At 35.9% G+C, this 15563-nt stretch overlaps 1 protein-coding gene across 1 annotated transcript in view; it reads left to right on the forward strand.

The window, feature by feature from the left end:
- Window positions 1–12822, forward strand: part of LOC111049065 — a 56045-nt gene extending 43223 nt beyond the window's left edge. Inside the window, exons 5-7 of the mRNA XM_022335067.2 lie at window positions 207–385; window positions 4295–4457; window positions 9874–12822. Coding sequence (XP_022190759.1) covers window positions 207–385; window positions 4295–4457; window positions 9874–12749 — 3218 coding nt within the window. The 3' untranslated portion in view covers window positions 12750–12822. The remainder of the gene's footprint in view (window positions 1–206; window positions 386–4294; window positions 4458–9873) is intronic.
- The last annotated feature ends 2741 nt before the right edge of the window (window positions 12823–15563 follow it).

Consider the following 15563-nt stretch of genomic DNA (forward strand, 5'->3'; position numbering starts at 1 on the left):
CTTTCGGACAGTTTGAAAATGATATTAAGATATGTTTTATACCATGGAAAAATGCCCTAGTATATTGATAGGAAGTTCGGAAACACTCTGTATCTACTTATGTACTATACCTGACAATTTCTATTCTATCAATAACCTTAACATGGAGAAGTTCCACAATATTTCTGCTTCAATTGTAAATACTGGCATTTTGTTTGTTTTGTGAGGTGGTATGCGACAGCAGTACTCGAAAATGGTGTTGAAATGTGGCAGCGTCCTGAAGCTACTCGCCGTCTACCAGGACATCACTAGTGAGTCGACAGCTCGAAGCAAGCGTCTTTCCTGGCCACTCATTGGACGTCATCAAACCAACCGTTATGCTCAGTGCTTATCAAGCAACGACCAGGTATCATATGAATCATTTTTCTACAATTTGAATCGAATTCTCACACATTTAAGTAAAAAAATTTCAAGGGGAATTTTGAACTAGTATTAATGAATCCGATTTTCATTTTATCTTAATTACAACAAAATTTCTATTCATTGGTTAGTTTGTGATGTGTTGCTTCTTCTCTCTTCTTCTTCTTCTTCTTCTTCTTCTTCTTCTTCTTCTTCTTCTTCTTTTGCATGGATTGCTTTGCCTTCTCTGCCGCCTCCTACCCTCCATTCTGGCCTCTTGAAATACTCTTGGAATTCGATGCTCTGTCATTCTCTTAAGATGACCAGTCCAGCGCAGTCTTTGTGACTTGATGAAACGTAACAAACCCTCACCTTTTTAAATTTCATTTATTCAATTGTCTCCTCCATACGCCTTTGTCATTGATGTCCCTATATATTTGTCTAATATTTTTTCTTTAAAAAATTCAGTTTTGAGGAATCAACTGCACTTATATTCCATGTTTCTGAACCGTATGTTATTATCGGTCCACAGCTTTGAATTCATTCATCCAGGCTCATCTTCTTCTCTGCATTTAGGAGTTCCTCAAACATCCCCTTTAGCTCTCTTTCGTTTCTGGCAATGAGTGCAACATCACCAGCACATGCACAAATATGTCTTGATTTATGAACAATACAACAAGTGTTAATCACACTTTCCATTACCTACTGAATAGCATTAACAGAGTTGCTTACAGAGCATACCTTGCCGCACTCCTCTTATCAATCTGAACTAAACTCCGTTTCTACCCTCCAAAAGTACTCTGGCTCCAGCATCATTCAATGTCATTTGCACCAACCTCATAAGCTTGTGGGTACCCCTTTCCGCTCCATGTTACAGTAGAGGCCATGTCTGTTTACACTATCAAATGCTTCACTGAAATCCACAAACAACGTGTGTATGTTCATAGGCTTTCTTTATCTTGAGTAGATAATAAATTCTTGCAGTAGGTTTGAGAAAAATTTATAAGCTATAAGCTTGAGTCGGGTTATTCCTCGGTAATAATCACAATTCATTCTGTCTCATTTCATTATAAATTGTCCTTATCAGTCCTACCTTCCAACTTTTTAGCATCTCTTCCTCATTCCATATTTTAACAATATTAATTAATGAATGAATGAATTTATTTGCCAAAAACAAAATACAAAAAAGCTTTACAAAAAATAAATATAAGTATATGCTTCTGCACTTAAACCAAGATACATACATTTATTTAATCAGATATAATAACGAAATGATATCCTTTATATTATAAATAATAGTTATAAATTGAAGATTTAATTTATTTAATTAATGAATGAAGATTATCAGGATACGTGGAGAATCGAGTGAATGCAGAATAATCTTCTCCGCTTCCTATTCTATATGAAATTTGGAAGAGTTCATCCCCTAGGATTTCCCTCTGGACGTTTGAGGTCCCTTTTCAATTTGGCCCCAGTCTCCTCTCAAGGATTGGTTTTCAGGTGCTCTCCTTAAATGTCGAAAGAGTTAGGACCTTTCATGTCCCAAGGTTAAGGATTCTCTTTATTCTTTTGAGGATTAATTATTTCTCTCTATTTGATGGAGCACTACGGTTTTTTAATGACGGCATTTAATCACGTTTATGAAGGTGCGAGACTATTTCTCACTGAATACAGTTGCTGATTGTGGGATAGAATCAGTGGCTATGATATCCTTTCATAAATAAATAAATAAAAAAATAATATATATATATATATATATATATATATATATATATATATATATATTATTTTTTATTTATTTATTTATATTTATATTCTCCCTATTTTACAAAAATAATCATTAGTTGGATAGGATCAGTGTCCTTTTTTCATATTTATTGATATGACATTTTCACTCATAGTATTTATTTACATTCGACAATACACACATCAAATGCATGATTAGAAAAGGATCAACAGGCCTAGCCAAAAACTGTTCCCTTTCCGAATTTAGATAGTAGTTAGCCAATGTCTAAAAGGTAGGTTATGTTGCTTCACTTTGAATCAAATTCCGAGTCCAGAAATATACAAACTAAAATTTACATATTAACAACTGAGGACCGTATGCACATGCTTGTTGTAAACTGCGTCTAGCCCATCAATGGTTTGTTTAAACCGTAGACCCGTATCCTGATTCCATCTGAAGCCAGTAAGCGCAGTTCAAACTGGCTCAAAAGCAAACGCCCAAATTTGGGCGCTTAAACCAGCAATATGCGTAAACAGGATGAACAGTGAGCCAGTAGTGAGCATAACCCAACTTTTATGACTAATAGAATGTTGCTCTTATACGTAGTTTCAAATAATTTTAAATAATAATCTATAAAATAGGTGGAGTTTCCATACTTTGCCTTAATTTTCAAGATAATAGTAGACAGTTGCTAACAAAAAGAATGTAGCTTGGATGTTGCCATTTTGATAATATTAAGATGTTGAAGAAAATAAAACAATCATAAGTTAACATATGTTAGATGACGTCCGTTTTTGTCAATATACTCATTCAAACGTTGTAAGAAGTTATCCATTCTCCTCTGAAGCGTTGCGCGAGCTAATGCGTTAATATTTCTGTTGATATTGTCTTACTCAAGGCTTCAAGTGTATATTATTTTTTATTTCATTGACAATCACAAATCATAATTATAATATATAATATGATTGGGAGAAGACAACAGGCCCAAAACTGTCTTCACCCAAATTTTTACAAATAAAAGTTTCAAAAAAGAATGCGGTTAAGATTTCACTTTTCACCTCAAAAAGTCCAATTTCCACTTCAAAACTAATGACTAAACTAAAAATTTTAAATTTTGATATTTAAAAACTAATTAAAAACAAAAATATTTCACTCAAATCTCTACAAATTGGAATTTTTTTAGTAATAAGTGTACGTGATAATGTTGATGTATACATGAGCTTTTAGGTAGCCCCATAAAAAAGTGACAAAGTGCGAGGTTCGGTGAACAATGAGGTCACTCCATAGTCCACATCTCCATGCAACAAAATGAGGCATCTAGGCAAATTCTGCTGTAGGAATGTCATAGTTTCTCTCGATGTATATGTAAAGCATGTCTTTTCAGTCTCAAATTATACAGGTTTTTTAAAGTTTGAAATTTTCTAATTATTTGTTATTGATTCAATTCATTTTAGAAGTATTTTTTCAATTTAAAAATGATTTTTGTTTGTTTTTAATTTGAATTGTAAATTGAAGTGTGTAATTGAAAAATGTGGAAGTGACACATAACCTAGCTGATTTTGGACTGCTTTATAATTTGGAATAGAAACCGTTTTGGGTGTAAGCCTGTGATACTCTTTTGAAAGTTGCGTGATTCTGAATGATTGAATAAATAAATAAATTGAATAAATGTTGAAATCATACAATATTGAGTTTGATAGGCCATCTTCTCAATTGTCACATACAAATCATGCAGCATTGTTAGATAAGATCTGAATCATCAGTGACGTTTTCTCAAAAACGTATCGGCCAGTAATAAAGTTTCAAATAATGCCACAATAAACAGTCAATTATTTGCCATTGATATAAAAGTAGCAATTACAAACAGAAAACTTCAATCCATATCCAACAACGTTCCTCCACGGCAGAGATAAGGCAAAGTTATCTCTTGCACGGCCATCACCTTCTCACAATATTTACAGCAGATGTTTGGTCAAAATCGGATGCCATTTTTCAAATGTTTTTTCCGTACATAACTTGGTTAATGTTTAAATCTTTCCCCTATTCAATTATTAAAATGGCAACATTCAAGGTACACACTGGAAAAAATTGAGATTGTAACATCTATTCCAAATCCTCCATACTTCATTGCTCAACCTTGTATTACGTTATTCGATGTAAATTTTCTTCAATCTCTATTATATTTTTCAGGTTGTTTTCATTTCTGTAACCCAACATGGACAATTCTATGCTGTGGCTACAGCATCTGGAATGTTAGACGACACCGTTTCCAGGGTCTATCAACTACCCAAGCTCCTCAGAACGTTTCCTTTGCCAGTTCGAGTCTGCATTGTAACCCCCAACAAACCTCAAGGTACGTTCAAGTTTCGTCAACACTTTAACAATAGACTTATCATGTAGTGGTTCATATTGTGAACATACCTTGGGGATGGTGACCAATCAAATCTACTGTCATTATCATTGTAAATGAATACTTTTTTTCGATTCCTCTATCCAGAACACTTGGAAATCACAACTCTATTCTTAATAGAATGCAAAGAAGTTAACAGTTTGTCAGGGCACCTGGATGTCTTCTGGTTTACTCGCGCTAAATTCCAGAAAGCGTTATATCTTATTTTGTGTGAACATTGAGCTGATCAACTAAATTTCTGGTGTATTGGTGTGAATGTGCATATGGTTTGGGACGTCTTTCAGATATGAATGTTATTTATTCTATTGATAGTACAGGGTGAGCATAAAGTCTTGTCCTGATTTTAAAAATTTATTACAGAATGACCGTTTGACATATCAATTTATATCTGGCGCTGTTACATAGGTTAGTGTTAGTAGTTTTTTTTAATATCACTTACGTTAGTAAACTTCAACGTGTGCCCCCTTTGTAGCCCGGAGAATGTCGAAGCGGTATTCCAGTTCTTGCTAGGTGTTTTGTAACATGTGTTCTGTCACAGTACCCACAGCAGCTTGTATCCTAGCCTTCAATTCGTCGATGTCAGCAACTGGTTTGGCGAAGACTCTGTCCTTGATATATCCCCATAAAAAAAGTCAAGGGGAGTAATGTCTGGAGAGCGGGGTGGCCAGGGTGTTGGACCATCCCTTCCAATCCACCGATCCGGAAATGTTTCATCTAGGAAATTACGCACTATCAAAGTCCAGGGGGGGGGGGTGCTCCATCTTGCTGGAAAATTATCCATGGTTGATAATCTTCTAACTGTGGTGCAATGAACTGTTTCAACACGTCTAAGTAAATGTTAGCGCTAATGGTTTCTTCCGTGAAGAAAAACGGCCCAAAAACCTTGTTGTGCATTAGGCCGCACCAAACATTAACTTTTTCACTGTCTCGCTGTTACTGTACAGTAGCGTGTGGATACTCTGATCCCCATATACGGACATTATGCCTATTTACCATTCCACTGACATGAAAGGTGGATTCATCTGTAAAACATATGAATTAATAAATTAAATAAATAAATTCAATTTTATTGTCAGCCAGCCAAAAAGCACAAGACAAAGTCAGTATGCGATTTAAGTAATCGTTAGCGCCATCAATCCTATTGAAAATCTCAGTTGCGAATTCTGCACGTCTCAGCAAATCATTCGGTTGCAAGGCCTGCACGATTTTCACTTTATAAGCATGCAACCTAACTTAGGTTACCTAAGCCTTTTATGAAGAATTTTTATAACACTTGCTTGTGGTATTTGAAGTTCACGTGATGCTTGACGAGTTAATTTAGACAGACTCCGTTGAAATGACTGCCGAACACGATCAACAGTTGCTTCACTCACACTAGGCCTGCCACTTCTAGGAAGATATTCAACCCTGCCTGTTTCTTTGAAGCTGTCATACCATCGCTTTATTGATTCAACATCAGGAGCGCTGCGTCCATAAGAAGCCCGAAAATTACGTTGAACACTGATGGGCGATTTCGTTTTGTGAAACCAAAGCAAACGTTGTGGTTTTTCCTGCTTCGACGCCATTTTGACCGCAAGTAACGTGAACTAACAGACAGCGTCATTGTTTAGGACCACTAGCGCCATCTATTGGTCAAAAAACTACTAACACTAACCTATGTAACAGCGCCAGATTTAAATTATGTCAAACGGTTATTCAGTAATAAATTTTAAAAATCAGGGCAAGACTTTATGCTCACTCTGTATATTCTTAGAATTATTTTGTTTATTATTTGTTAACATATTTTTCAATTTTTTATAAGTTTTGAATTCTTTATATTTTTTATTTTTACTTTTTTCCATGAGTCTTTGTATTTCTTGGGTACTATTTTTGTTATCTGTATTATTTATTTTTGCATAAGTATTATTTATTCCTTTTTGTATTATTTTTTTATCATTTTTTTCCATTTGTATTTGTAAAATTTTCATTGTAAATAAGACATATTTGGGTAAACCCGTTGTCTCCATTTTGAATAAATAAATAATTAAGCTGTTTTCATGAATCACGAAGTTTGATTAACTGTATGCCTACTTTTGGGCCGCCTGTATATTTTTTTACAACTGCCGCTCCGTACTAATGCACTCAGGCTTCGTAGGATTCGTCTCCGCATTGACGGGCGCTGATGAAATAATTCTTTTTGGTGATTCGAGTCGAATTTCGTTCATTGAGAAAAGTGGTTTACCGGCAATATGGAAACATATTTCTGTGTTTTCGGAACCAATTCATTATCAATCAGTCTCTAACAGACGCCCAATGGACGTATGCTGCCTACTGTCGAATTACTACGAGGATATCTGCACGAGGAACAAGATTATACGCTCAATCATGCCAACAATCAGTAACGGAGGCTATCATCAACTAGGACCAGAGACATTAATCCTTACATTTACACAGGCTGAGAAGCAAATGGTGATGGAAGCAGTGAATAATAAGGCTCCTGTCGGTTCACTTAAGGTGCTCACAATACTTAAAGCTCAGGGTCTAACATTCAAAGATGTTGTATTGGTGAGGAAAAATATAAAGCCGTTAAATATTTACAACAGTATCTAACATGTGATCGTTGCACTGAGTAGGCATACCCGGTCTTTCAGATACTTAACAATTGGGAAAGAAGATTTGATGATGTCATTAACGAGGAAAATACTAGATATCAAGGACGAGGCTATAACTGGCATATAAATAACTACAAATTTTCAGTGAACAATGAATAACAATGATGTTCTAACATTGGGAGAAGAACTAGAGGTTTTCGAGGAGATATATGATGTATCTGTTAATCAAGCAAACAACTTCAAGTTCAAGGAACTGTTCTTGGACCAATACGCTACCTCATTTTTGCCAACGAGCTGTGCTCTATGGATGTCGGTGGCAAGATTATCGCCTTCGCCGATGACACAACAGTATTATTCCGGGGAACCAGCTGGGATGACGTCTTCAGGTCAGCTGAACTTGGAATGGGAAAAGTTACCTCCTGGCTCTTCAATAACATTCTGACGATTAATGCCTCAAAAACAAAATGTATTACTTTCTCATTGACAGATACCAAGAAACCTTCTAAGCAGACAACCAAACTACATCATTGCAAATTGGATAGTATGAATTGTAATTGTCCTTCAATAGAGCGCACAAACAATATAAAATATTTAGGAGTCATAATAGATGAATTACTTCGCTGGGTTAAACACATCTTACATCAAACGGCGAAAATCAGAAAATTAATTTACAAATTCATCCAAATCAGGCAGCTACTTATCAATAGACATGATGAAAAATGTTTATTATGCAATAGTCGAGTCAATAGCAAAATATGGAATTTTGGCCTGGAGAGCTACAAATTTCTGTCACATCGATCCTATCTTCAAGGTTCAGAAGCTAATTTTGAGGATAATAGGACGCAAACATCCACTTTTCCCTTTAGTACTACTATTCTCGGAGCTCAGCATCTTCAGCATCAGACAGATTTACATTCACAGACTTCTAACATTCATCAAAAAGAACCCTCAATACTTCATAAATTTGAATCACCCGCAAGGAACACGTAGAAGGAACATGGACTTGGAAATTTCCAGGATGCCAACATCAGCTGCTCAGAGGTCAGCCACATATTTAGGACCAAAAATTTTCAATAAACTGCCAATAGCTATTAAAGAAACAGTTCCAATCAATTCATTATAATCGAAAACAAAAAACTAGCTCCTGTTTAATAGAATCAATCATGGAGAACAACTAGTTCTATGAAAAAAATTCCTCATGCTGTTTCATTCTTATTTTCTTCATTTTAATGTTTTTTCCCCATTAGTATTATAAGAAGTTTTTATGTTAAATTGATCTAAAATTTCTACATCATAGGTTAACAATTTTCTTTTTTCTTTTAATTTGTGTATATAAATGTTTTTTTCATGAATTTCTAATGACTCGCAAGATGACGTATCTTTATTCGATTTTTTTACTTTTGGCATGAAATCTTAAACAATAGCAAAATTAGTGGCATCCCGACACACATTCATATATAGTGGGGGCCACATTTTCTTAGATTTGCAAATTATCAACCAATTGTATTAATATTGTAAATAATTCCAGCGTATATGCTTTTTGTAATCATGTCTATATTTCAATCAGCTTTAATCATGTCACTCAGCCCAGTTACTCCCTTATCTTATCTGTTGATAGCGATATTCTAAAAGTGAATTGGACTTTCTCGTGTACTGTGCCGTTTCCAATTATTGCTGTATTGTAACGTTTTTAACTATTGCCAATATGCTAAATTGCAAAGTGTGTCAAGCAGTAGTTAATAAAAACCATCTAAAAATTAATTGCAGTGCTTGTGGTGAACGATGTCATGCTAATTGCGTCGGTATGTCTAAAAGTTGAATAGACTTCATTGTAAGTGGTAATAAAACTATTATTAGGGGGGGTCGTGCACCCCCCTGTGCAAATATTAGAAGGCAAAGTATGTCTTCTAGTCCTAAAGCATCTGGCGGTGAGGGTCCGGCTCCTAGTCTGTCTCAAATTGTGCTCATGCTGGAGGAAGCTTAAAAATGAGAGGAAAACTATTGAAATGAACTCGATTAATTCTTTGGAGATGTGTCATAAAAAATTGATGATAATAAAAAGTTATTGGAAGAACAGGGCAAAAAATTTGAACAGTGTCTTATAATGATTAGTGATCTTACACAAGAAAATCTAAATCTGAAGAAGAAAATCAAAACACTGGAGGAGAGATTAGAGATAAGTGAGCAGTACTCGGAATAAATTCAGTAGGGGTCCATGGAATTCCACAAACGTTTTGAAAACAGTGGAAGAATTGCAATTTATATTAGTATTCAATTTATAATATGTATTTAATGTATTTAGTCTATTTTTCATATAGACTATAGTTGTTATAAACAACTATTAAACCATAACAACTGAATAAATAGCATCCTGAACAGTAACATAGTCTCATATCAAAATAATAACCAAAAAATTCTTAGATTTCATTTCGACCAGGTAGACGCATATTTGATTGAAAGACTAGCGACAAGATATATGCGATCGCATATCAAAAGCTGCAACCTATTGACAATATTATCAAAATGTATATGTAGGTGTAATAGGGTCTATAGCTTGATGACACGGAACTATCTATGTGTACGACTGGTTAGAATCCTGCACAGCATGCCCTATACCATGGTTCATATTGAAATTGATTATATTATAGTATTCTTTCTATTTGGTAAAACTAGATCATTGGAAAAGGCTACATATTGATTTTTTATTAAGAAAATATGTTTATGGAATTTGCAGGATGAATTTAATCCTTGTTGATTTGATGTTGCAGGTTCTATGCTGCTTGAAAGCTACCGCAAAGAGGATGTTATCCTGACATGTCTGCTAGATTCGTTTACTGAAGTGTCGACGTCTGAAGACGCAGACGAGCAGGGTGGAACTTCCACCACTCAGTTTCGTCTACTTGAAATGGACGTCGATTCCAAGTTTTACGTTGTCAAACTCGGTCCACGAGAACTCGACGAGAAACGTCTGTTTCATTCGGGACTTGTCCAACGCGGTTTGCGCTATTGCCGTGAAAATCACGAAACATGGGCCAGACAACTGAAATTCATTCACCACATCTACCCACGAAATTGCGAAGATGTCTCAGCAGTGGTCGCTAAGAAAACCAGCTCAAAACCTGCCAGAAAAATCTCTCTCGGTGATAAGAAGACCGTAAAATCAGCCTCTTTCAGATTCTCAACGTCTTTCCCTGAAGATCTACGTCCTGTACTGCGAAAACAAAAACCGAGGAAGACCGAACCGAGAACCTTGATGGAGTCTACGCTCAGCAATGACAACACTTCATACTACAATAATGATGAACAATTTTACAACGAAATTTATTCAAATGTACCTGATGCCGACGATTATGTTAATTATCGTGAGAACAATAAAAATTTGAAAGATATTAGTGTTGGCGTAGTGAACGATGGGCTAGGGTATGTTCATTACAGTAATAGGCAAGAAGTAGAGCAGCATATTGGCAATAACCAGAGACAATATGAGCAACTTATAACGTTCCAATCCAACAAAAAGGTTGACACTAAAAAACCGAATGAAGAAATTGTGTCTAGAGATAGGCATATAACAAATGAATCCAACTTCACAGAGGAAAACACTGGCGATTCTTTTGGGAAGAACGTTATAGAGGGTTTCGTCAATAGTGATGTTGTTACTGGTGACTCCAGAGCTTGGGAACAGACAGCGTTGGAGAGACGTCAAGACAAGAGAATTGAAAACAATGTTTCTCAACAAATGGTTGCATTTGGAAAGAACGTTCCAGTCGATAGCAAAAGGATCTCAAGTCAAAGCAACTATTATTGCTACAATAAAACTGTTGAAGATGTTGGAAGAAACTTCAGCAAGCTAATGCTATTTAATGACCAGCAGAGCTCTGTCAAAAGTAAAACCAGCCTGCGAGAGAGTGACAAAGAAATAATTGCTGAGAGTAAACCAATGCCCCAAAACTTTGATGCAAGAGCCAGTTATAAAGATTTTGATAGGAGTAGAATGGATAGGACTGGTGTTTCTGGAAAATTAGAACTCAGCAGGGTAGGAAGAAGCCAGGAAAGTAATTCAAGCAAAGACAGAATAGAACGTGCTAATGATGAGAAATATTTTTCAGAGGAAGTTTTTGATGATACTAGGAACAATATGTTGACACCAGCTTCCCAGTATAATCACTCTAACCTTGCTTCAAGATCCGGTGATAATTGTCACGTGCTGGTTAACAGAAACGACTTCCTAGAGAAGTCACATACAACAGTTTGGGCAAGTCCTGTTGTAGCTGAAAACAGTATTCAAAAATCAGTTGTACTTGAATCTTATGATAATGCCACAAAACACAAAGTGTCCCCTGCAGTTGGTTCAGTAAAACTTAGTGCTTCTCCATTAAGAGTTGGGAGACCGTTTTCGACTGGAATCAAACCGCCTAGAGCAAATATCGACTCACAAAACAAAATTGTTAATCAGGATGAGACGAAAATCAACAGACAAGTAAGACCCGTACCTGTGGTACCCAGGACCAGAATTCGTACAGTTCAACAGAGACAGATCAAAGTAACAGAACAAGAAACCAGTTCATCCAGAAATCCTCCAGTTTTTGTTTCAACTGCAATTCTTCATCCATCGAGTTATAGTAATTCTCCTAGAGCAGCAGAACGATCATCACTTATTGAAATTTCAGTAAGCAGAGATGCAACCGCAACGAAAATAAATGAAGGCACCGGTGATATTAAGAGAAGTAGAAATTCGAAAGAATTGAATAGTGAACAAATTCTGAGAAGCTCCAGGAGATCAGAAATCAAAAAAGTGTCTTCGGATCCAATCGACCAACAGGCTTCTTCTAATCAGCTTGATGTTATTGAAAGGAGGAGTGTTGATTATAGTGAGAGAAGTGTACGGAGTGAAAATGCTCTGGCAGAAAATATTCCACAACAGCAATCGAGGCACAGTAGTGATGAGGTTACCAACACAGGAATCCACAGTCAGTCAGACTCAAAAAGCTACAAAAATAGCAGAGTCTCTGTGTTTGATGAAAGTAGTCAAACTGACGTAGAAAGTGTTCTCAAGTTGAGTAACAACTTGAGAGTGAGAGAGATTGACAGAGCATCAGTGAATATGGATTCGACCAGGATGACATCTGGTGTTGGTGAGGTTAACAATATAGAAGATAATTGGAGTTTGAAGAATGAGAACGATGGAAACGATTTCAAGACAAAGATCATGATTGAGGATTGTCGGTACGGTGTGATTGGTGCTAAAAACGGCAACAAATGTTCTGAAGGTAGTAATGAGAAAGTTTGTAATGAGGAGCGCATGTACCGTGTGGTTCGCAAACCTGTGCCTTGTCCCAACATAATCAAACCATTCTACAAAACGCGAGTCCAGATTGGACCCGACTTTTCATCATCAACTGATGTCCCATACTCGGTTGTTGTTGACCAGATATCAACGGCTACTGATGTCGGATCAGCTGAGGAGAACATTTATGCGGAGATCACCGGTGATTCTTACCAGTCGCCTAATCGTGGATATTTTTCGTTTGCATGTGAAAGGCGGAAAGTGACACCCAGATATGACTACCGTGCCAGTGGTGGCAGTGACGGAACATTCTCCAATACAACCACGTCTTCGTCCAACGCTGACGAATCCAGTGTTTGATCAAATTTGCTATTTTGTATAAAACTTTTATATATATTTGTATAACAATAAAGTATTATATATTCAGTATTCATTCATTCATATGTTCAATCACTTCATTGCAATACAATACTTACAATGAATGTGTGTTGTGTGGTAGGATATTAAAATAAAACAACTTTGCAATTATTACAGTTAATACGATAGAATACAATGCTTGTCATAAAATTATTTGAAGGTAATGTTAAGCTAGATATTTAACGGAAGAAATGAAATAGTCCAAATTACAATTATTAGGAAGTCGAGAAACTAGTTTCGGCTGCTACACCATTATCAATCTCAAGTAATCTTTTTGTTTACTTAGGCAACCACTAAGGATACTGAAAATTCTCGACTGTACACCGTCGTGTCAGTGCCTGAAGCAATAATTGTCAGGTGAAACTACCTGTGAGTGCCTATCACTTTCAACGCAGGTCTGAAGACTGCTGTCTGAGAAAATGGTCACAGTAATCTCAAAGTTTTTTAGAGATTGATATATATATTGGTGAAGCAACCGGAACTAGTTGAAAAGAATAGTAGCAAATCACGTGGCCATCTGCAGGGCGAGTATGATGTTTCCAGTCGAGGCCTTAGCAGAGACTGGAATTTCATGCAAGTCCTGTAAATACGGCCAAGTAACGTGCTATATTTTTCGCTACACAATCAGTAAATAATATTATGTAAATGAGTAAACAACAACAACAAATAACTGAATACCTAACTTCACGTGTTTCAACATACTTCAATTTGAAACCAGTTGACTTTTAAAGCTTTTCATGGACACTCTTTATTTAAGAAAAATCAACTTCATCTTTTTTAATAATTTATCTGTTTGTACCCAAATACATAATGTTTGAAAAGAGTAGTTCTCAATTTGGATGATTCGTATTTTTTCATATAGGTCTGGTTATACAAAATCCTGTTGAATTTTAATCATGAATAAATGTCACGAGAACCAATCAGAGAGGGGTTTTTCGTAAAGAAGTCTTCTCTGATTGGTTCTCGCCGCTTTAAATAACGATCAAACTTTAACAGGAGTTTCTTTTATGTTTGTCACAACCGGAGCTTGTCTTGTTTTATAGGAAAACTCCCAAGTATTCACTAGAATCGTTTGTTAGAGCAAAATGACTCCGTAACAGGCGCTAGCGGTAGTTTACGTAAAATTGCTGCCTTCACTGGACCCAAAAAATGCTACAGCTCTTTTTGTTTCAAGAGAAAAAAGATCACAGGGCCCCTGGATGATTCGCGAGAGCTTTCGGTAACAAACGTTGATAACGATGAAATGCTTACTTGATGCACCACTACACTATCTGACTGACATCCAATCATCCTATGCCCTATTACCATAGGTAAAAAGTCTGGTGTGGTACACTCACACAACTTTACTTGCTCATTGAACTCCAAGCCTCATTCTTAAACGAGAATAATATAATGACGATTGGCGGCTACATATATAAAACTACCTTCATACTGTTGTATAAATATTGTGAAATTTGATAAATTTTTAAAAGTCGTCAAAACAGCTGACGTGAGTCTCATTTCCGAGAAAATTGCAGGAGCACCTTAATATTCTTGAGAAAAATTGATTTTGTTAAATTTCTATCACGATTTTCTCAAAAATGACTTCACCGATTTTTTAAAATTCATACCCTGCAAAGTTATTTATCAGCTCTATAAACTGGCATGAGTCTCCTTCCTAAGAAACTAACAAGGAGTCCACCCCATCCTTGTGAAATTGACTTTGTTACCTCCTTCTCGTGCATGAGGTCGGTAGGTAGGTAGGTAGGTAGAGCAGTTTATTCAGAAGAATACAGTAGAGATATTTTATCTAGATAAATTTCATAATATTTATACAAAGGAAAATGAATTCTGAAAGCAATAGGCCTATATACAATAGATCGTAGTTTTAAATAATGTAGCCGCCAATCGTCATTATGTTATTTCCCTATATTATTCTAGTTTAAGAATGAGGCTTGCAGTTCAATGAGCAAGGAAAGTTGTGTGAGTGTAGCACACCAGATTTTTTACTATCAAACAATTCAAGTGAGAATCAATGTAACTAGAATACTTTTATTTTATTTTTTAATCTTTAGAAAATGGTCTGCATGTGCAAAAAATGCCTGTGCGCAAACCAGAGTTGAATATTGCAAGTTTTACAGAGATAAAGGAAACACTAATTTTGATGCATTCAGAATCTTATTGAATATTATTATTACATACAGTGAATTATTGAATAGCTAAAAAAGGATTAATTAGTGTAATGGTGCATACAGATTTCAAGAACAGTAGACAGGTTGTCACCACCAGCGAATTTATCGGTCAAGGTAGGTATTATAATTTGTTGTGATGATGTTTTCTGCATTGTCCACTCCCAGCTGTACCTATTAATTTTTTTTTTTAATTTAAATAAGGATTTCGAGACGTCCTGAAATATTATTTGATGTGGGAAGTGACGAGCCAAGTTACGATACAGAACATGTGAAATATAGAAGGAATTGGTTTGTGTAAGAGATCTCTGGAGGGGTATAGCTGTAATACCAGTGTTTATAGCATACCGCGTTTGATGCATCTGTGTTGGTCCTTGGGCCCAAGGATGTTCATGTTGGAAAAAAATTAAAATGTTTTTAATGAAGAGCTGTCTTACAGTCAGGACTGTACTCTACTTAAAGGTAATGTTAGTTGAGAAACGAGGATTTTTTCAGAGCTACTTTCAGAATGGCTTTCTGAACAATAAAGAGTGGCTGAAGTACCGTCTTGCAAGCACCACCCCATGCAACTATACCAAACTCAAAAAGG

This window comes from Nilaparvata lugens, chromosome X, assembly GCF_014356525.2.
Source record: "Nilaparvata lugens isolate BPH chromosome X, ASM1435652v1, whole genome shotgun sequence".
Lineage (NCBI taxonomy): Eukaryota > Metazoa > Arthropoda > Insecta > Hemiptera > Delphacidae > Nilaparvata > Nilaparvata lugens.